The following is a 23,786-nucleotide window of genomic DNA, read 5'->3' on the forward strand; positions in this document are numbered from 1 at the left end:
TAGTATTAAAGTAGAATTTTCGAAAATAGTTTAAGAGATATTTCATATACTTTATTTTGACACATAATATCTTGCAAACTCTACTAATCTTTCGACAATCTTGTGCTTTGTGTATACTTTAACATGCAGAATAATTAGAGATATTATATTTAAAAAATCACATAATTTCATTTTAAAAAAAAAAAAAGATTGCCTCGAAGGTTCAAAAACTTTTCTAGGAAACATGGCGTATCCATTATAAAATATCCTTCTTGAAACGGAGGTTTTTGCTTGAAACACTCTTCTACAATTTAGAAGTTATTCCAAGCGGCACTTATCTGAAGGCACTCTGTATTTGAAATATTTCAAAACAAACTGGAACTTTCATTCACAAGTTATGCTTTAGTTCGGAGCGACACTGTTTGGCGAATCGTGACGAATCTCGTCGCAAATGATTGCGATGTCGAGTAGATAAACAGGTTAACACACTCGTTACGTTAAGCGAATCAAGGCTCAAATTAAAAGCGTGTATTTGCGCTCTTCTCGCCGATCCGGCGCTATCCATATCCGATTCCGCGCTCTTCCCGTGTGTAATCTGGATACATCCCCTGCTCCTGTGCTCTTCCTCCTCTTCCTCTCTTCCGTGCAGCCAGCTAATCATCTCGGGGGGGGAGGGGGGGGAAATAAATTTTCAATGGTCGTGCATTCGTGACGCGTCCGATCGCGTGAGAAAGCTGCTTTTCGATCGCTTGATGATATATAATATATACAGGGTGTTTGGTAAAGATTTATGCAATTTTTATAAGCAGGTAGAGCGCATTAAGCTAAACAGAAAAGTCCTTATTGTTTTTCCATTTTGGCAATAGTTAACGAGTTATAGACTTGTAAAATTTTCTGTATTAGCCCAGCCTACCGGCAAATGCAAGCGCGCCGAGCGCCCGGCCGCGGCGGCCGCCCCTCCCTAGCGCTTGAACCTTGAGATTGCTAGGCGCGCGGAGGGAGTTGTTACAACAAGCGACAATGACTACACACAAGCGACGCGTAAAGCTGGATTCTCCCTTTGAGTTATGATAGTTCCTTATTTTTTTTAATAAAAATAAAATTTTCTAACGACAAAAAGTATGTGTGTACGTGTATATGTGTACAAAAAAATATCAGTTCTAATGCTTAAAGCAATTACTAAATTTATTTTTTTTAATAAATAATGATTATTTTTAATAAAAAATATTTTTTTGATAATAGTCTTAAACGTCGTAAACTGTCATTATAAATTTTAAAAGAAGCTATTATCATGTGCTCAAAAAAAATTTATACTTCTTTAAACAACATTAAAAAATTTTATCGATTAAAATGGAAATAACAACCAAATAAAATGTTTGTTTCAACTTTATATTCTTAATTAAAAATTAAATAACGAGGATATTTATATTTTTAATAAAATTAATCCTTGTGATAGACTTATAATACACGGAAAAAACTTTGTGGTAAAAATTACTATGGTAAGTAGTAAACGCGTGCTAAGGAGGAATTATGAAAATTTTTATTATGTTCTTCATCAAATTACGATAATATTTACACTACTTATATGATACAATTCTCTGAAATTTCTTTTTACAGTTCGTGGTTACTATCATAAATGATAAATCATACATAATTTTACTATAAAATTTTCTCCGTGTAGATTTACGAATATATGAATTTATTAAATGTTTGAAAACTTATAAACAATATTTATTTAATTCAAGAAAATTTTAGTGTGTGTGTGTGTGTGTGTGTGTGTGTGTGTGTGTGTGTGTGTGTGTGTGTACGTATCCGAGAAAGGAATAATCACTTTGTGACAGAAAAATGATTATTCCTTAGTTTGTGATTTTATATCACTGTTATTATTCATGCTGATTACTATAATATACAATACACGCACACGTAGAAAAATATGATTCTAGTTTTAAGAAAATCAATTGTTCACTTTTAATTTTATTCTTTTTAATAATTATCTTATCTTTAATGGTTGAAAAAAATATTTTATTGATAATAAACATCTCACTTTACATAAAAAAAAAAGTTCAACATTTTCGTGTATGTACACACACACACACACACACACTAAAATTTTCTTGAATTAAATAAATATTGTTTATAAGTTTTCAAACATTTAATAAATTCATATATTCGTAAATCTACACGGAGAAAATTTTATAGTAAAATTATGTATGATTTATCATTTATGATAGTAACCACGAACTGTAAAAAGAAATTTCAGAGAATTGTATCATATAAGTAGTGTAAATATTATCGTAATTTGATGAAGAACATAATAAAAATTTTCATAATTCCTCCTTAGCACGCGTTTACTACTTACCATAGTAATTTTTACCACAAAGTTTTTTCCGTGTATTATAAGTCTATCACAAGGATTAATTTTATTAAAAATATAAATATCCTCGTTATTTAATTTTTAATTAAGAATATAAAGTTGAAACAAACATTTTATTTGGTTGTTATTTCCATTTTAATCGATAAAATTTTTTAATGTTGTTTAAAGAAGTATAAATTTTTTTTGAGCACATGATAATAGCTTCTTTTAAAATTTATAATGACAGTTTACGACGTTTAAGACTATCATCAAAAAAATATTTTTTATTAAAAATAATCATTATTTATTAAAAAAAATAAATTTAGTAATTGCTTCTTTAAACATTAGAACTGATATTTTTTTGTACACATGTATGTACACGTACACACATACTTTTTGTCATTAGAAAATTTTATTTTCATTTAAAAAAGTAAGGAACTATCATAACTCAAAGGAAGAATCCAGCTTTACGCGTCGCTTGTGTGTAGCCATTGCCGCTTGTTGTAACAACTCCCCCCGCGCGTCTAGCAATCTCAAGGTTCAAGCGCTAGGGAGGGGCGGCCGCCGCGGTCGGGCGCTCGGCGCGCTTGCATTTGCCGGTAGGCCGGGCTAATACAGAAAATTTTACAAGTTTATAACTCGTTAACTATTGCCAAAATGGAAAAACGATAAGGACTTTTCTGTTCAGCTTAATGCGCTCTACCTGCTTATAAAAATTGCATAAATCTTTACCAAACACCCTGTATAATGGCCTATACGTGTACAGCAGCCGGATCGATACACTCGACTGAGAATCGACACCCACGTTTGCGCATCTGTCCGATATTCGCTGTCTCCGTGGCCGTCCATTAGCGACTATTAATCAACGAGCGCGAAATACGTGTCTCCTCGAGCGTCACGAAACCTAGTCGAGTTATAGTGAATTAACGTGTAGATGACATTATTCCGTACAATACGATTGACGGTTTTAATAGACATGTCGAAATTGTCCCCTCTGAATATTTCGATAATATCCTGCAATATCCGGGACTTTAATGATATCACTAATATAGATATAAAACCGTCATTTATAAATATAAAATATTCATTACGGTTTCTTCGCGCATTTAATATTCGCTTCCTCGTTTGTAACGAGTATACGATAACGGCAGTTAGCGAACACTCGAAAATCCGGGGGTTACCGGGATATATTTAGATATCCGATGGATACCCAAGAATGTTCATGAAATACACGCTACTCCCGTACCGAGAGGGAGTGAGAGAAGAACGGAAAGAAAATCAGGGTAACACGGGTCGCAACAAACGGATAAATAAAATCGATACCGCTCGGGCGGGAGGAAGAACGAGGAGACGAGACGAGATGAGACGGGCGGCGACATCGCGTTGTCCTCGGGGGGGGGGATGGAGATTCTATCAAAAAGGATTTGCCGTATCGTGGTGTGTGGAGGATGCACTTGGACGCGCGACGCGTCGCGTTGTCATCGTTTTTTATTGGCACCGCGCAGTGCCTGCTGCACGTTCATATCGGGGGTCCTTAGCGAGGCCGACGTCGAGGGCGTCGACGACTCCTGCGACATCAGCACCAGAGGCTGCCCGAAGGGCCGCGTGCCGGATGTGGAGCCACCGCTGCCGCGTCCTGATCAATCAAATTTCAACAAACCGGTCACTGCGGTCTCATGCGATCATTCCGATCATATCTCTCTTCCAGCCAGGTCACTTTGTCTCTCTGATTCACACTCTCCACTCACAGTTTTTCTCAGTCTCGGAGTTGTTTAAGGGGTTATCGGAAATCGTCACAACTTTCGCACAGGTTTCTCGTTAATGATTCACGTTAGGCTACAGCACACAGGCTGGAAATCCTGGTGTTACTGATGTTCCTCGGGGGTTGTTAGTCGCTCCTCGTTTATGGCGATTATTTAGTCTTTTTTTTTATGTGGCGATATTATTAATACAGATATCTTATAGTTTTGTCTCGCAGGTGTTCATAGCTCTAAAAGAATGTGCGATTATAACGGAAAGAAAAAGGGGGGGAGAAGCAATAATTAAATGATCGAAACGAGGAGTCTTAAACATAACAATTGCTCTAATTAATTTAATCACTATGGCCGCTAATATCGCAATTTCTTACTAATATCTACGTATTATAATTGTTACAATTAATGTATATAATTTTTACGGTTACTAATACCGTCATCATTGGCCGTTACTATTATTATTATTATTATTATTGTACATATTCAGTTTTGAATATGTGACAAGAAGCTAATGAGAAGTGATTTGGGATTGGGAACCTGATAAGCCTTCGTGATAGGGCGAGAAGCGATAAAATATTTCTCTCGTCGTCGAGGAGACACCCACGACGACAAAGTCAGCCCAAAAACCCAGTAAATCTTCGATCGATTTGTCGTCGTGATTCTTGAAGTTCACGACGAGAACTCGACTCACTCCTTTAAAATCGAGTATGCTTGAAATGAAAACGGCAAAGTGCATAATTCGTTGTAAGAATTAAAATAAATCTGTCTACCCGTTCGATAAATCAATACATTTGCACTTTCATACGTAAAGTTATTAATGCGCTATAATAATCACATTGTGGCCCAAATCTCAAGGAACTAGAAATATTTCGTTAAAATTGTATGATTGCGCGTAAAAAATTTTGATATATACAGAAAATTAGTGATCGCCCGTATAAAAAATTATGATAAGTAAAACGAGAGATAAAAGTATAGAAGGTAGCACATGTGATTGGGCAGGTGGCATTTATCGTCCTGGGTGTGACAATTGTAACAAACGTAAATGTTTTGTTATCGCCGTATCGTTTAGATAATCTTTTTCGATATAACGTAATAATGTAAACGCAATAATGCTAAACAGTACCAACAATGACTTCAGCGACTTACCTTTAGAAATCGATCGAAATTAATCTTAATGATAAGCAACATACGAAATAGAAGAAGAAAAAAGCAGCAATAGAAAAAGAAACAGGTGTAGAAGAAGGAGAAGAAGAAGAAAGGAGTGTACACATTAAAGAATTGATAGATTACGAATTTTACGAGTCATGTCCCTGAAGAAGACGAGCGGTTTTACATAAACACATAGAGTGACTTCAAGACCTTGGAACTGACAGTACTGGAGCACGTGCGACATTTAAACACGCACACACATACACGTGCTTACAAAGAAATAATACATAAATTCAGTTACATAACAACAACTTAATTAGTAGTCGAGAAGATAGGAATATGAGAGAAATATCGTCACTCCAAAAAAAAAAAATTTTTTTTGCAGCTACAGCAAAAATTGTGTAAAAATTAACTGTGTAGATAAATGATTTGCAAGTACTGTATTGCACTTAATCAATCTAACTGACAGAAGCAGAATTTACAAATTTTATACGTAACAATCAAAATTCTAACAGATACAAAAATTAGCGATAAATTTAGTTGTGACATCGAGAATCCTATCTACATCAACAAAATATTTTTTTAGGTGATAAAAAATAGAAAATTGAAATATCACGTTTTACTTTTACGAGATATCTTGGTTTTTTTTTAAATTATAAAAATTTTGAACACATTTGAGATTATTCTAGTAATTCTTTTGAAGTTTTGGCGCATGTACAACTCAATCAGTTAACTTTATATTCTTATCTTCTTCTCCGAGCATAGTGATAATAACTACGATATTAAAAAATAAAAATAATAACTTAAAAGTATTGCTAATCCTTTTTACGGTTCAATAAGGAAGATTATTGAGTTTACAGAATTAAAATAAAAATTGGGGAATATACATTGTTGTAGAAAATTATACAGAAGAAAACAGTGGATTAAATATCGATATGAACTTACAATTAGATTAGATAAAAGTAAGATACACATTCGAGAAATATATTGCTCCAGTACTACGTCGGCAGAGAGATATGCCCCAATAACTCCGGCGTGTTTCAGCCTCACAACCGTATCGATTGTCAAAATTGAACTATAGCGTTGAATATCGAATTCTATGCATTTTTCCCAGTGGCGGATTACACAGCACTCAGAACGCAAGAGAGCCTCTTCTATTCAGGATACGCTATTAAAAATTCTTGCTCCAGAAACTTCTTATTATCGCGATGTATAATATTAAAACATTACGTTATCATATAATAAGAAGTTCGAGCAAAAAGGAGCACCGCGTATTTTTGACAGTTTAGTAAAATTCAACGGTTTAATGGTAACGTAAAGAGAACAAAGTTCAGAGCAGCGAAATTCTGATACGTGAGATTCGGGCTTCTTCGCCTTGAGCGCATCTCGGCCTTGGCGAAATGTCGTGCACGTAATCCGCCGCCGTATAATCCGTGGGAAAATTTTCGGGGTTCCGACGTACGTTCCAAGGTCGATAAGGAATTCTTGGTGCGCCTTACCAGAGGTGGACGAGGAACAGGGATGGGAGGAGGCCCTCGCTGACGAAGGTGCTGCACCGGAGGGGGGGTGTTCTGCTGTGGGAGGCGTAGGTGGTGAGTTTGTTGAGTTTCCACGGATCTCGCCTGCCTGCTTCAGCACCTGGTATATGGCGTCCACGTCTGCCCACACGGGATAAAGAGACACAGCAATGCAAAAGCGCACCGGACTGTTTGTATATTTGTCGCTTGGCTTAATTTGTTCTCAAATCGCGCGTTTCGGTCAAGAGAGTGTGCTCAATTTTCTCACATCGATCTGTCTTCTTCTTCCCTCTTTTTTCGCTTTTTTTTTGGCGTTGATAAATGATAGATGGGCGCGCGATAAACGATATATATATATATATAGATGTATATATGTATATATGTATATATGTATATATGTATATATGTATATATAGCGGCTTTGGCAACAGCACGAATGAGCGAATTATTTTCGCGAGTTAAATCGTAGTGCAGAGAAATGCTCTATGGGAAACAGTGAATCTCATTTTTTTCTAAAATCTTAATTATATTCAAGAATTTCAGTAAAATCTTGACTCTACGCTTATCATTTATTTGATACTTCATGGTAGAATCTTGAAAATTACGTAGTAACTTGAAAATTACGAGTAAACGTTAAAGTTTTCTAAAGACTTTAATCTATAATGAAACTTTAATCTATAAAACAGGCTTTAATATATAATGGGGAATACTGTTTGACAAATCCCACCTTTGTACATTGTAGACGAGCATTTTACTCTTTCACTACTTTTTAATGTAACAGTTGCACAACTTCAGCGAACGAATGGAATTGTAGAGGCTTATGAAAGATTGTTGGATTCTAAAAATCTAAAATCTAATCTATACTCTATCGAATTATAACTCGGTGAACAATGCTCCTGCGTACACACAGGAAAGTAGTCAATGCATTTGGCTAATTTTTTATTTCTCAAAATTCCGCCATTCCTTCCTTCGAATCCATTCACTCGTTCGCTACACGTAGAAAACGACAAAGAGAAACTGCGAAAAAAAGAACGCCTCGCGCGTTGGCTCTATCTCCGAATGGATTTCTAACAATTTTTAACTACGCGTCATGCATGGAAGGAAACCCGACGTTCTCCTGCGGAATAGGAAAAAAAAAAAAAACCCCGAGAGACATCCCCCGATCCGACATCCAATCGGCGAGAGATAACAAGCTTATCGAGAAATCGACCGGTTCCCTTCATTCACCGATAAAATGTCCTCGACAATGAGAGAGAAAGAAAGAGAGAGAGAGAGAGAGAGCGAGAGAGACAGCTGTCACACGTCACTGATGGCGCGGGGGGCGGAGGAGGGATGGTAGGATGGAAGAAGACGCGCGTCGTCTACTCTACCGATACATATGTTTGGTACTCACTGTGCTCGGATGACGCCGGCACCTCGTCCGCGGGGACCTGCGTCTTTTGCCGCCGCAGGAGCGGTATGCCGCCGCCCTTCTTCGGCGCCAGGCTCGGGCACAGCGCCGGTTGCACCATGTTGATGCAGTCCGTGTGCGCGTTTGCCTTGCAGCCGCGACACCGTACGCCCTGGCGGCTGTGGCCGCGGAGCACCTGGCCGCACGCGTCGCACGGCGTGATCTTACGGTACGTGTACTCGCGCCAGGTGTGCCCGCCCTCGGACTCGAGGCTCTTCCTGCGAAAACGGTTACCTCTGTTCACGAATTCCACGTTTCCTTCTCTCTCGCGCGAGGATCGTGCTATTGTTATTATTATTATTATTGATATTACCGGGCTCTTGCGGGAAGAGTGCATGAAATTGAACAGAAAACCCACGTTTGCCCCAGCAAATTGCAAAGTGAATAATTTAATACACCGGTATCGTCCCCCTCCCACCCCCGTATCGGCGATACCACTTCTTTTCCCTTCTATTAATTTATGTAGCAAAGTTTCTCGGAAGAAAATAAAATCCGAACGCTCTGTTAACACAGGAAGGATATCAATGCGGTCTGTTAATACGCAGGGATAAACAACGAGAGTGAGTTGAGTCAACTTTCCTCGATTGTTAAGTAGCGAAATAAAAAAAAAAGAGAAACTTTATGAACCTCCGTGTTTAATCTTGCAAGAAATGTCAGAAGTAGAAATGGCAAATGTCAACTGGTTCACAGGAACAATCTGTAACTTACCTGGACATGGCGACGACGGTGGAAACTGCGTGGTACATGGTTGCCTGCTTTCCTCTTTATTAGTCGAGCATTCGCAAAACAGTATCTACGGTTATTCAAAGTTCCCTCTCGTCTAACGTCTATGGTTCCCCTAATTGGGAAACTTACAAAGCACACGGAAGTAAAAGCATATATTAACTCGAACTAGTCTCTCGTCTTGAGAATTGACTTTGACAACAATCGTTCTATAGATGTGCGAAGGTACAACAAGAAAAACTTTATTTGCTTTATGCCGTTTATTTTCCATGGATGCCAGTGACGGCGCGTTTCCGTTGCGAGTGAAATGTTTGAACGAATGAATTGTTTGCGAAACACAAACACAAGCTTTCCTTGCGGAACCTTCGCATTTAATTCAGTTAATACATATTGAATAAGAGTGCTACGTTGACTACATTCCTATTTTAACGTTTAGAGTTTGCGAGAAAATTTCTAGTTTCCTATTAATAAAATAACGTGATGGAATAGAATAACGTTGAATTAGAGTTATTATCTATCTACACCACGATAAAGCGGACGTTCTAATCCTCGAAGGGCATTCGTTATTTCTTTTCATGCATACATCACGTAGGATTCGCAAAACAGTCTTTTTTTTTTTAATGCGAGGAAAAATTAGGATCTACGATTTTCAATAATAAACTTTTGTGAAGTAGAATTTCCAGTTTTATGTAACCGTATTGCTTCTATCTCCTTTCGTTGTTACCTCACGAATTCCAATTTGCGGATCCCACGAACCGTATCCAGCTGCACTATTTTCTACTGAGCGTCGCGAAACAAAGTTTAGCAAAGAGAAACACGGATGAGACCATCAATGTCGAATTTACTCGAAAGGCAAAAGTGATCCTCTTTCATTTCCGGGACTTGTACGTATCGAAGAGGGTACAAATATAGAGTTCCCGTCGTGTCGCCCGGTGTAGAAAAACCATCTCCGTCGCGTCGGAGTACTTTGCCGTTTTTTATTTTCGCGGCATGCACGTGGTGGAAATTAAGTTGTTAGGGGAAAGGAAATAAGTAGCTCACTTGTCGGTTAGCGGCGGTGTCGTGGGCGAGCTGGTCTTTAGGCTCTTGAACGCCTTCAGCCATTTTAGCTTGGGACTTCCTTGGGTCGAACCGTTCGACATCTTCCGACTGGCCACCCCCCCATCCGGTTGGCCAACATCACCGCCCCCGAAAAGTTCCTTCTGCAATCGGCAGTTCATAGAAAATGTGTCAGAAGAAGAATTTAGAAAATATTTTCTGATATACATATTTTAATACCCTTTTTAATATAATTAAATAATATTTAATATGGTATATTTAATTTAGAGGCTTATCATTATTTTCATAAAGTGTGTAATGTTTTTCTAGTGTCGAGAAATATTTTTTATTTTTGGAAACACTCTTTAATGCAGTTTTAAATAATTGAAGTTCTGAAAACGAAAAAAAGTAGAGTTTAAAATAAAATAAATTTTAATAAAACTACATTTTTAATTTAATTTTCGATGAGTCAGATCTCAATTTTGTCTCGTGATTTAATTATTGAAATAATTCTTAAACCTTGGAAATTAAACAACTAGTAAATGAGATATTATGTGAAATTTATAGTAAGAAAATATGGGCTCGACTTCGATTCCGTGTATGCAATAGCAAAGGCGATCTAGGACAGTGTGTTTACGTTGCCGCGCGAACAAGCGAAGAGTCCATTACCATTGCACACAGAGAATTTGTCCCTTGAACGAACGATTGCGCGCCTCTTTGCGTATCAATTTGCGTGTTTACGTGTCCCTATGAATGAGTAAGGAGCGAGCCCTGCAAACACGTGACTCGACAACGAGCTTAATCTATACCCACGTGGGGGAGCGCATTAATCCCAGCGACTCCCCCGCTATTATCATATTCTATTGCATACGTCGTCTCGCGGATAATAATCGTCGCGCACAGAATAACGAGATTACGTGAGTTTACTCGCCCGCGAGTTTCTACGAAACGTGCGCGATTTCAATTTAAAATTAAGTATCTCAAATTTAGGCAAATAAAACTGACAAGCGTTAATAATTGCCGTCTATAAACTTTAACAGTTAATCCGTTTTATTGGCCGTGCTTGAAAAGCTGTTTACAAATCGTAAATGCGATTCCTTTGTAAACTCTTAAACGATGATCATGCTGAGCCGTATTATTGCATTTTCCACGAGATTATATAAGGATAAGGTCCTTCTCATTCTCCGATTAAGAGTTTCATTTCTCTCTCTCTCGCTCTCTCTCTATCTTTCTGTCGCGATACGCGCTTAGCAACACGTTAGTCTGAAAACGAATGCGTCAATATACCACCCTGGCTGAAACGTTTCTATGGAGATATCACTACGATTTGTTCGTTTACAACATGTAGAAATATATTCGTCGACAATACGTGTATGTCAACTTTCATTGATCTCCTCGTGGTCATTGAGAGTCTACTCGGCCATTGTTCACTGTCGCAACATTAGCCTCTTTGTACTCGACTTCACAATGAACAGCTCCTTATCCGCCTAACAATGCAACGTGCCCATCTGCGAATAATCGTTTAGCAAACTCGATTGGTGCATTAATATATATATATATTTTTTTTTTTTGACTTTTCTCAGTTAATACTAAACGTGAAATCACGTAGATTTTAGCCTGCGATATAACGAGGGTCGGGCAGATAACAATATTATGTCGACGTAGAACAATATAGTGTCACCATCAGATAGTGAGACGTCAGTGTTTTTAATAATCATAGGAGCACGTTTAGGCACTTTTCAACCAGGGCGGCCTGTTCGCGAGCGATGTACTCGTCGAGCGAGTCCACTGGCTCATGCGGCACCCTCGGTCTCGCGATCTAGCATGCCAGGTGGAAAACGATAATTCACCAGAGGGAGAAAAGGAGGTACTAACGACTCGCGTGCGTAACGTAGTCCACCCCATCGTTCAGGCTGGACACGAACACGACACGAAATATTACAACCGAGTAAGCGATGATGAAAGCGGCAGCGCGACGGCCAGGCAGCGACGATCCTGCTCGCCTGACCTGGATAGACGGACTCTCTCTCGGCGAGGCCAGAAATGGATTTTCAGACGCGCTCGTGCTCGCCGATGACCCAGTTGCGAAGGCGCATGTCGCACGATTGCGCGCGCCAGCATTTATCCCGACGTTTAGGCTAAAGCGCAAGCAGTGAATGACCAATCGCCAGTGAATGACCACACGGACGAGCCTCCCACTTAGGGAAAACTTTCGGGGAAAGTCGAGTCGTTCGTGTAACATGTCAACGTTAACGTCGCATCGGGAAATCCCCGCGACGAATTCATTCGTCGGGCCAGGCTCGGAGTTCGCGAACGGTTTCGCCACGGCGCGGCCACGGCATTGGTCTACACGCGCGCACCCTGAAATTACCTTAACTCGCAGGTTTTTTAATTTAATTCCCCTACGGTTTGCACAACAATGCTCCCTTTTCCTCTCTTTTCGAGTGAATTTGTTTCCCCTTTTCCGGATTACGTCATTGTTGTATGCAGTTAATCTATTTCGGGGAACGCATTAACAAAATTGAATTTCCCCGGGAAGATAAATCCAATTTGCCAGCATATTTTAACGAACGTAGGTTCTGCCTGGTGGTACTTATGACCGTATAAAGTAACATAATTATTTGGCAAAATGCAGAGATCGCGCGCCGTTATCAGTTTTCAATTATTGTCTCATTAATTCGTCAGCCGCAGGCCTGTAATTAATACTGGCGATTTCATTGTCTTTAACAGCCCGCCCTTCCCCCTACCCCCCCCCCCTCCCTTTTTCCCTATGAATTCTGGATGGACGCAATTTTCACTTTAAGTTAATAACGCGCGAACAATTGAGCAGCTCTTCGCTGCATCCATCCTGTACACTGCACGTAGATGAGGCTCGATGCCACGCGCGGTCGGACAAATTGGATGAAATGGCGAGTACGCGCGGGAGATGGATGCCTGATCAATTTCAGGTCGTGAACATAGGGGCATTCAATTCAGGATTATCTATCCTAGAATTTAAACCAAGTGTCGGCTTGCAATATACATATGTATCTTTAATTTCATGAATACCAACATGAGGCTTCTATTAGGATCGCTGCCTTTCGCAAGCGGGATTTTATAAAAAGAATCGCAATTTGAATGCATATCTCATTTCCCATAACTCGTGTTATTGCAACGAATGGGATATGGCGCGGTGGAAAACGTGTTCTGAAATGCGCAAGTTGCACGATAAATACGAGCGCGCTTTTTTTTTTTTGCAGCGGCATGAATAAAGCAATAGATGCGGCGTGTGTCAGGATCAGAGACGAATAAAATAATAAATGCGCGACGGACGCGCGCCGCGCGTAATACGGCGTGGTAACTAAAGGGGGTAACAAAGAAGGGTTGCATACCTGTGCTTGCACCGCGGCCAAACGCAGTTGCGCCACGCCGAGGTCGAGACGCTTCAAAGAAATATCTTCCTGCAGCTCGGCTACTTTCGTGTAAAGATTACTCTCGGCGCTCCTGCAATGGCAAGTGATAAAATAACTCTTATCCGCGTTTTTCTCCTTAAAAGATTAAAAAACTGACGTATTTCCATGCAAGCGGCCATCGCGCCAACCGTGAAACAAGTGAAAAATACAGCCATAAGGGTAACAAACGTTCGAAAGTCGAGAAGCAAGCTTGTTTTGCATAGATGGTAATAGAAACTTGCTTGATGAAACATCATTTAATATGATGTTTATCGATAATAATATGAATAATGTAATAAAATTTACACGCATATTCTTATAACACGTTCCACGAGTTTGTCACGTATATGTATATGGAAAGAACGATTTTGTAGAAGTATCTAACAATTTGGCTGGTTACAGAAATAACTTCGTTGGAACGTTAAAATAATTGCGAAGAATGTTTGAACATGACGTGATGCTACAAAGTTTTGACATTTTAACAACCAGCTTGAGCTATATAATTATTTTGATGGTTATAACAAAATTATCCTTCAGATCTGTATCCAGTTAAATTTTTATTTTAGCAAGGGAAATACTAGCAAAATTTATATAGTGTGTTCTGTCGGAAAAAAATTTGGAATTTTTTTATCTTTGGGAACTCCCTTTTTATCTTTGAAAATCATAAATTTTCATGAAATTTTACTTTTAAATTTCAATTCTATCTCCCTTGCTAATAGAATAATTTCTTTTATAGTTTTTTCTAATTTTTGATAATGTGAAATGTCGACAATCGATTAGCGATAAAAATAGCATACATATTTATGTACATTCTCGTGACTCGCGAGTTTTTATTAAAAATTAGTGACAATAAAAGATAATACATTGTTCACAAATTGACGTTGTTTAATCACGTTTTGTGTTCTGTATTTTCAGCGAGCTACATTATTGCCAACAAATAGTTATATGCTGCAGTTCATATTATTTCTTTTTAGTAGTTTTTGAAATTTTTTTATCATTAAAAAATCGAGCGACTTTTCTTTGTATAATTAGAAAACATAAATTCATTTCAAAGCTGCGTTGAAACATTCTTTAATTTTACCTGGAATTTTGAAGAAAATTGCTGAAGAAGCTACGAATTCTCAGGAAGAGAATTCTCTTTTTAAATTTAAATACTCTGAAAATCGTACTTTCCTTATACTAAATTAGAAAAATAGAATTTAATGTTTCACATATAATTAACATGTTCTACTACAGCGATTATTCATGACCGGTGCTATCGAAATTTCTTAAAAGGTAAAAAATAAATATTTAATATAAAGTATTTAACATTTTGAATAATGTATGTAATAAAGCTAGATAATAACGTAAAATAAAAATACAAATTTATACTGCTCATGAAGATAAAGTCTTATTTACGCGCAATATTTTACTATTGTACATTTATATTAAAAATTGCTACGACGTATACGGCAAGTCGTACGAAAAATTCCCGGACAAACGACGCATTAGAGAAAAAAAAATGTCTTTGTACAAACCGATACTTTGTACGACGTTACGCTCGTTACTCGCCGAGCTACAAATTTTACGCGGTTGCGTAAAAAAAAAATGAGCGTACGTGATACGTACTTGCGTTGCATTCGCACGAGGGCGTCCAGAGCGTCTTGCAGACGACCTATTTCCTGGCTGAGGCTGTCGTGCTCGCGCTTAAGGTCCTCCATGAGCGGGAGCGTGCTGGTGCCCGTTGGTACCAGTTCGTCCCTGAGTGTGGGTATTTGACTGATTCTCTCCATCGGTATCTGCTCGGGTGGTGCTGGCGCGACGTACAGGCGTCGCGGCGGCTTCCGCGGCGTCGCGTTCGCGGATAGGTTTCGCGCCAAGGCCTTAAATAATGTTACACTTTCGCGTTACGTCTTCCTCCATTTTTAAATCACTTGATTTACAACCGGGCGAAAATACACACACGAGACAGAGCAAGATGGATCGAGGGGATTACATTCGCGAGCGAAATAACTGAATAAATTGAAAGCGGAATGATATAATGCGATAATACGTGGAAAATGTAACGCAGCACGTTTCGCGAATTTATGAGAGGCATGCATTACGTGGCTTTAATATCGTTCTTTTGTTTTTCCCCCGGTCGGAAATCGTAGGACATCAAGCGGTCTCGAGTGAAAAACGCCCGCGGTGATAAAATACTCCGTAGGAAGGTGTCCGTCGTGTCACTGTCATCGCTCCCGCATCAACGCACCTCTCGAAATATGCGCGCGCGATGTGTAGGTATGCGTTTAAGTGACAAATCGGTATTTCCGGCGAGGACCCGCGATCCGATCGACCGCGGATTTCAAGGAGGAACAAGTCAGTGAATACCGGCGTGTGTTTGGTGAGCTGAACAAGTTACCTCGCACACAAACGTATATACGCAAACGTGTCGGCGAACTCGAGCGGCTTTAATCAGCAGGTAGCCCTGTTTTCGTTCTGTCCCTCTTCTCCAAATTCGCCGCTGTCGATTGTAATCCACCAACGGAGATAACCTCGCCATCCCCGAAATTGGATATATGCCCCGGTATACGGTCTATTTGCTATGCGTGATCAATATGTCCGGAATATATACTAGTATAATCGTATCGTCACGGGCGTCGTTTCCGCGCGCGATCGATCGCGTTTCGATTGACGTATCGAATCGTGAGATTGATACGACGGATGTTCGCTCAAGACTCGAGAGATTTGACTTCGCGAATGGGGGAACACTGTCAGAGACAATCGCCTATTTTTTATTCTCCGGTTTGAAAGTTCTATAGAGGTTTATAGATCGCTTTAACGGGAAGCAATAACAAGTTTTTCTCTCGCGTTATTTCTTTCAACGAAAATAGAAATGTCTCGCTTCTGTCGCTTGAGACCGCGATGAAACAAGGAAAAGAGAAAGAAATAAGAGTATTTTCAATAACCTCGGAAGGTTCAATGATTCTTTTTAAAAGGCGAACGTACAGAGAAAAATGTCTATTTTATTACCAAGGAAAGCAATTACTCAATTTGTTTCTTTTCCCTTTAATTAATAAGTAACGGTTATGTTCAACAAAGAATATTTTCTTGATAATCGTCGTAAAACATGCTTTTATCACAAATTTTAGAAAAACTCATTATTACATGTATTATACAACACTCATTATTACATGTATTATACAACAATAAATAAATTGAATTTTTCTTTTAACTTCTCTTATAAAAATGTAATATTTTAGTATTAGCAGTATTAAATTAGCCAGTAATTAATATTTATTTTAAATATCAAAAGCACTGCTGTTAGTACTTTTAATACTAAAAAAAAAGTAATAATTACTGACCAATTACATTTCTGTAAGGATTAATATTCTTGAAGTATTAAATAGATAAATAATTTGCAGATACATGAAGTTTATGATACAAACTATTTGAAATAATGTGATATTTATTTGATTCAAGTATATGATTTCTATTTTTATTTTAGGTAAATATTACTTGGTTCGAGTGAACGATGAGTGATCTTAAGACTGTTTATCAAGAACATATTTGTCGTCTAGAAGACAAATACAGGGTGTATTATCACCCCAAACGAAATTCAAACTGCACTCATTTTGCTTTAAGTGTCTTCTTCAATACTTCTCTGGCAAGAACCGCCATCTTTATAGACATCATCGTTTTCTCCATAAAAAAGATACAAAAAATGAATTACTTAATTATTAATTAATTACAAACAAGATTGAGACATTCATTCTTGAGAGAAGACAAGTTCCCTTTTGTCTTCTAGGGTTGAAAATTAAGCAATCGCTTTCCTTAGAATGAGAACGATATAACGTTCGGTGGGTACCTGTAGATCGTTGGACGGTATGACCGACTGCGCTTCCTTGGCCACGACCAGATAACGCTTGGCCTGCTCGCCGGACCGCTCGCCGGCCGCGTCCGACATCCCGGCGACGCATTTGCAGGCCAATCCGCAAAGTTCCTCGTAGACCTCCGCAATCTCGCCCAGCAGCCCCGGCAGACAATGGAACTGATAGCGCTCGGTAATAGCGTTCGTGGCGCGTAGCTGCAGGATGTAGGCGTTGTGCGACTCCAGGTAAGCGCGCTTCAACTCCTGCTCGGCGCCGCCGCCGGCCTCGTTGGTTAGCAACGCGGCGTAGGCGCGCTTGTAATCCAATCTGGCGCGCTGTAGCTTCTCCTCCGTCTTGCTAACTACCTGGTCGTAAGCGTCGCGATGGGCGAATACCTAGAGAAATACGTGACGTATACGCGGTATGAATCGCGTCACATGGAACGTGAGAGGGCAGATTGAAATGCCATTTGCACCACGTTGAAATCGAATAATCGGATGGGGTCGCTTCAGGGAAACTTTACCCGGCCGCGTTTGTCAATTGCGCCAAACTTGCCTCCGTGACTCGGTATCCGAGAGCGTCTTTGAATAGTCACCGAAATAGCAATTGCAATCGCGCAGGATACCGAATGTTGACACAGGGAAATGCTTACTGCGGATTGAGAGATCGTAACGAGTTTATCATCTAAATTGTTTTGCAACATTACAGAGTTATTCATTAATTTACTTATAACCCGGAAACTTATGACTCTCTGCTGGCATTTATGTACAATTTTTTAACTTTTTAAAAAATTTCTCCGATTAAAAAAAATTTTTTCCGATTTTAACGAATCTAAGAATATTACAGAATTTACGTGAAAAATTCTGAGGAGGGATGCAGATTTTCTAAGTATTTCCAAAAAGGATTCCAATTCGTGCAGAAACCTTTGAGAACAATTTTCACTGAGGGAAATAATCACAGTTAAATGTACTAGGTTCCAATTTCTCGCGTACGTGGACCAAATTTGGGGGTAAGCTCACCTTCCTAGATTGCAGCTTTCGGTGGAAGCTCGCCTCTAAGGTGGGCCTCGACAGTTGTTGCTGCAGCACCGCGGCGAGGTCGAGGTGAGAAGCCGCGTCCGCCTCGACCTGCCGCAACAAGCTCTCCCAAACGCGTCGCATGCCGCCGACATCGGTTCTCGCGTCGCTCGATCGACTGCGAAACTCGTCGACCAGACGTCGCACGTTCGCCGAATGGCTCTCCATCGCGGCGCCCAGCTCCTGGGCGAACTCGGAGACTGCTCCCGGCGAAAACACAAGAGACAACATTAATCAGACGGTTACGTGGTGCACGGCGAACGGCGTTTCAAATAATAAATGTAGTGAATCGTGAGATTTTTCAAACTCCCCTAAGCGAAAGTTTCGTATTTATATATAAATCTATATCAGTGTTGTGCGAAGATTATTACACCATTTTTAAAAATGAATTATATGATTTTTTAAACATGATTTTTTACCTTTCTCATTATTTTGTACATAAAAGTATTTTAATAGCGAGATATTTTACACTTTATTCTGGTATACTTTGACATCTTGTAAGCTATTCATTTTTTCTAATTGTATCTTACTTTTGTACAGAATAAAAATATGAGTCAATTAGTGTAAAGAAAACAATTGCTTATTAGTTGCGATATTGTTTGAAATGTAGTTTCACGGATAACGACTTGTATCTATTGCTTTAAACGATTTTGTATATAGTAATTTTTATTTTACTTTTGTAGCAACGAATTGTTAAATATTACTGACATTAAATTATTTACAATTTTACGTGTATTTATAATAATCTATTTTTCCATTTAATAGATTCATAATTATTTTTCCAAGTATTAAAGCGTAAGATATTTCACAAACAAACCGACGGTCGAAAAACGAATGGGTTTAAACGAAAATTAGAATTTCGATTCGAGTTTTGTTTCGGTAACAAAAAGATTCCGTGCCTTGGCGAGCTGCCAGTGGAATCTCGCAATTTGCGACGGCAAATTCGAACGCGCCAGTGCAACGGCGCGTTTGCAGCCCCCTTTATCGTCTACTGTCGATTCGATTTGCTCGTCAAAGGCATCTCGGTGCAGTTTTGACACATCGGGAACCGAAAGGGAGAGGAAGAGGCTTGGCGGTCAAAAGTAAAATTACATCCCCCCCCTTGTCTTTCCCACCTTCACCTGGCAATCGGCTCTGGTAAAACGTTATTTTGAACGTATCGGGAGTGGCATTCGGTCGTGCAGAATTCAATATTCTCGCCGTCTTATCCAATACCTCGGAGCGGAGAACTTTGAAATATCCTTTTATGGGCGATCCGAATGACCTCTTCGCGTTCGAGATGCGGGACGGGGAAGATCGTCAAAGAGCGTGTAGGGTTCTCTCTCTCTCTCTCGCTCTCTCGGGTCGTTATCACTACCGTCGTGATAGCGCGGTAGCTCTTTGTGGGAAGCTCCGCTTCGTGGCTTATTTCCCTCGCTTCGATGAACCGTCTCTTTATCGGGATCTTACGTTACGAAAGGGCGAAATGCAATTTATCGTGGAAACCGCGATCAGGGCGGAGTAATAAGGATACTAAGTATTTTGCAAGGTTATAGAAACGTCGATAAAGTAGCGCGTTGCAATTACGGTTACCTTTTTCGTCACTTTTTCACCGAAATGTTAATGATCTTTTTTTAGAGCGGCCTTTAATTGCAGTTCCATACGAAACTTAGTGATGGTTTTTGAGTGGAGTGATTGCAATGTGACCCGTATGCACATATTTCTACGTTTATACAATAATGATAAAAGTAACGATAAAATTTGTTATTTTTACTGTAATGATATAACAACGTCACTGTTATTATTACAAACAAAACAAGTAACGATTGTTGAGGAAAAAGTACGTGATGCTCGTCAACCCTGATATTTTGATATTTTTTGTTTAATTATACGTGATATGTAATAAACACTTTTGCTTAATCGACAACGCGCTTCGGATATTGACGTTATTTTAACGTTCTCGTGTATTATATTAATTATTAGCATTTATATTCATACATTTATATATTCATATTATGCTGATTATTATTTATTGGCGGTATAAATCATGACATTAACGGTTTCTATTTGGCTAAAATATTAAAATGATTAACTCAGCTGTCCGAAAATATTTATTTATATTTATTTATGGATATTTAAACATATTTGGAATTTGTGCTGTTTTTAATGGAGTATTACATATAACATTTGTAATTATTAAAAATCGTAAGAAAATACTATATGCATGAAAAACATTTACAAAAAGACATTTTATTTTAAAAAATAACAAACCAATTTGTGATTTTATTGAGTTTTTTTTGTTTTGTTTTTGTTACTGAAATCTTTTTCGGTATAATTCTTATTCAGGTATATTTTTAGATTTTGAATCAAAGATATAGTTTTTAATCGTTTAATTCTTAACAATATATTAGTCGTAATCTCTTTAGAAGTTTTCATATACCTTGTCCAATTTGAGATGTTCGTCGTGTGGTAAATGTGTAAACGAGAATCTCGCGCAGTTACGTCAAGAAATATCTTGGTGATGAGAAACACACATTGTCGTCCTGCGATATATCTTCGTCTAGGCATTGCCATTATTTTGGCAAGGAGGAGGGGGTGCGAATCTGTCTGGGGAATCTTTTTTTCTTGCTGACACAGAGAAATGCGTCAAGTGTCAGGACTTATATGTGCGTAGACCCTGATGAGAAACATTTCTCTTCTATAGTAATTCTTATAGGAAATTATATTCCCAGTGTAAATATTATCACAAAATGTCTTAGATTAGTAAGATTTATTAGTATAGAGAATGAGTTTTTTTTTCCTTTGTTTTATCTCTTAGTTAAGCCAAGTTAAGCTTAGTTAAGTTTCTTTTCCCTGTTTCGGAGTTGAGCGAATTTCAATCGCAAATTATAGTTGTAAATTGTTTTGGACGTACAAATGAATTCCCTTGTCTACATCGAATTATCGAGTTAAAAAACAGTGTCAAACTTGCTATTTTAAAAAAGTAAAATTGACCAAAACTTCTCTTGAGGTTTACATTTCGAACATCCCGTTACGACGACTGGATGTTCGAAAATACGTCGGGAGTTTTTACGTCAAGTCTCGGTCAATGAAAATACGCGAATAGAAAAAACATGTTTCGTGTGTGTCCACACGCGTTTTGATATACCGTGAAACGAAGCGCGGAAGAGAGATACGATGTAACACACAATGGTCGTTTGAATAATCGGCTTATCTATACCTCCGACATTATCTCGTGCATTAATTCGTTATCCGGTGCCGAGTGTAATTTCGCGGCGAAAGTTTACGATAAATTCATGACGAAGAACGCGGAAGGTAGGAATCCATGCCAGTTAGTCAGCCAGCCAGCCAGCCAGCCAGCCAGCCAGTGTCGATTCGCGAATATTGTTTTTCCTCGTCAAACAACTCAAACAAACGGAGCGAAGGCTCGACTGGGTGGCATTATTTCTCGAACCGGGCCAAGATCTCCCGGGGAGATATCCACCAATAAGGTGAGCCGAGCTCCGCAGACTCCGAACTCCCGGCTCCTGCCAGGATTACCTACCGTCAGGTAATCCGACCCGTTTTTGTATTTCTCGTTTAGCCGAGTGCTTTCGTCGTAAACGTTATTAAAATGTCTCGGTCCGATGAGGGACGGGAAGACCGATATGTTCGATGCTCTTACGAATTTGGAATAAACAGAAATTCGTAAAATAAATCCGGGAACCTTAGCTCTCGAAATTGATGCAATAAATTAAATTTTTTATACTAATAGTGTTGTATAAAAAAATAAGTCAGTATACAAAGAAAATTACGTAAAAGTCAAATAATAAATAGACTAAAAGTGAATAGATTTCGGTAATAAGTAACTGAAGTATCTCAAAATCCTTAGTACACAATTTTCAGAAAATTGCCAATTTAATTGGCAACAGAAAAACAGTTAAATTCAATGTACACAGAACGATCGCTTGAAATATCTCATTTTCATCAAAGATTTTAATTCCTCTGTTCCAAGAGGTTAATATCAACTTTAATTTCAGTTAACAGAATCTCAACTCATTATCAAGACGCTGAAACTTCAGAAATTACGCGAACGCGGAGAAACGGGTGTATAAATAAATCATCTATCTACAGGGGGGAGGAAGGGGAGGGGGAGTGTTTCGCATTACGTAATTTTCGAGTAACGTCGCGTGCGCATCAAATGAATTTCGTATTAATAAACCCGTGCGTAAACCTGTTTATATGCAGCTGACTATGCAAATGTATAATATCAGCGCGTCAAGTTGCATCACGCGTGCCATAACGAGAACAAATCCAATGATATTATGATGAAACGAGGAGGGATCGCATCGATCCTACTCGCCGCCGCCGTCGGGGCACCGTCGATAGTGATTTAGCGGCATCGGGGAAAGTCAGGGGGACCTTACGGGCGCACAATATCGGCCCTCATTAAGACATTTGCATTAGCTTAAGCTGCCCCCGTTTCGGAAATTACCCCGCTTTGGTGGGGGGAGAGAGCCGAGAGCTCGCGCATAATACGCAATTTGTTCGTTGATCTCTCGCGTTAGCGGATTACATTAGCGCCCTGGAGATCGCTTAACCGTTTAATCATCGTTCACGAAAGCCCGTCTGCCCGAAGGAACTTTGCGCGACGCATGCATAATAATGGGATTCGAACGTTTTCAAACAAAATCGCGCGCCACGGTCAGAGGCACTGGGCTATCGACGAATTTAGTTCGAATTGAATATGGTACTACGCGGTTATCGCTAAAAACATGGAATTACATATTTTACATTGAAACAAATATTGAAAAAAAACGTAAAGTTATTTAAGAATAATTAAAAAAACTTTTAGGAGCTGTGTTTATCTCTAACTCTCGAGTGCTTCATATTTTTCTGACGTTAGCACTATTTTAGATGAAAATTTACTCCCATAATTAAAACTTTCTTCACTGTTAAGGATTACTTACACTTTTTTCTACTTTATAGGTTGAAAAATGTTAGAACTAACTCCAAACTAATTCTATTTTAATATGGGAAATCTTGTTAAATATTATTTTAAATTATTAGAATTTGAATAACAGGAACTGGAATTAGCCTCTGAGTGGAAATTCACCCGCAGTAGCACTCTAAAGTTAAAACGAGTGAAATATACTTTTAAAATATTTCAAACATATCCTGTGTATAACACGTTACGTGTCTCTTATATCTTTTCACACGTAAAACCGTACTCGTACGTAGACCAGCAGTTTGATGTTTTTATTTCGTAATTAGCGTGAATCCGTGTTGCGAGATTACCTGATATTGCGATGTATAATACCACTTGTGCCATTCGTCATCTATATATTAGTGCATAATTGATAATATTATACAGTACGTTACGTAATATTGGTTTTCATCGAAACCAGCTTCGCGGAATAGCTGTGCGTTATACATATGCATCAATTCCGCGAGCTTATTGGGGGGACGCATCATATCTCGTTACTCATGAATGCGCGTTTTGTTGTAAATATTCATCTCGATTCTGC

The 23,786-nt window shown here is 38.8% G+C and overlaps 1 protein-coding gene across 6 annotated transcripts in view; it reads right to left on the reverse strand.

The window, feature by feature from the left end:
* The window catches only part of LOC105831722, a 58,026-nt gene that overhangs the window by 8,668 nt on the left and 25,572 nt on the right, over positions 1–23,786 (reverse strand). For 4 of the 6 annotated variants that reach the window (XM_012672074.3, XM_012672070.3, XM_012672073.3 and 1 more), the window contains exons 4-11: positions 18,244–18,500; positions 17,221–17,619; positions 15,003–15,256; positions 13,335–13,446; positions 9,967–10,127; positions 8,911–8,964; positions 8,146–8,420; positions 6,735–6,893 (exon numbers count right to left, since the gene is read on the reverse strand). In XM_012672074.3, coding sequence (XP_012527528.2) covers positions 6,735–6,893; positions 8,146–8,420; positions 8,911–8,964; positions 9,967–10,127; positions 13,335–13,446; positions 15,003–15,256; positions 17,221–17,619; positions 18,244–18,500 — 1,671 coding nt within the window. The remainder of the gene's footprint in view (positions 1–6,734; positions 6,894–8,145; positions 8,421–8,910; positions 8,965–9,966; positions 10,128–13,334; positions 13,447–15,002; positions 15,257–17,220; positions 17,620–18,243; positions 18,501–23,786) is intronic. The other 2 variants (XM_036293577.1, XM_036293576.1) reach the window with 2 other exon arrangements.

Source organism: Monomorium pharaonis, chromosome 11 (genome assembly GCF_013373865.1).
Source record: "Monomorium pharaonis isolate MP-MQ-018 chromosome 11, ASM1337386v2, whole genome shotgun sequence".
NCBI classification, from domain to species: Eukaryota; Metazoa; Arthropoda; class Insecta; order Hymenoptera; family Formicidae; genus Monomorium; species Monomorium pharaonis.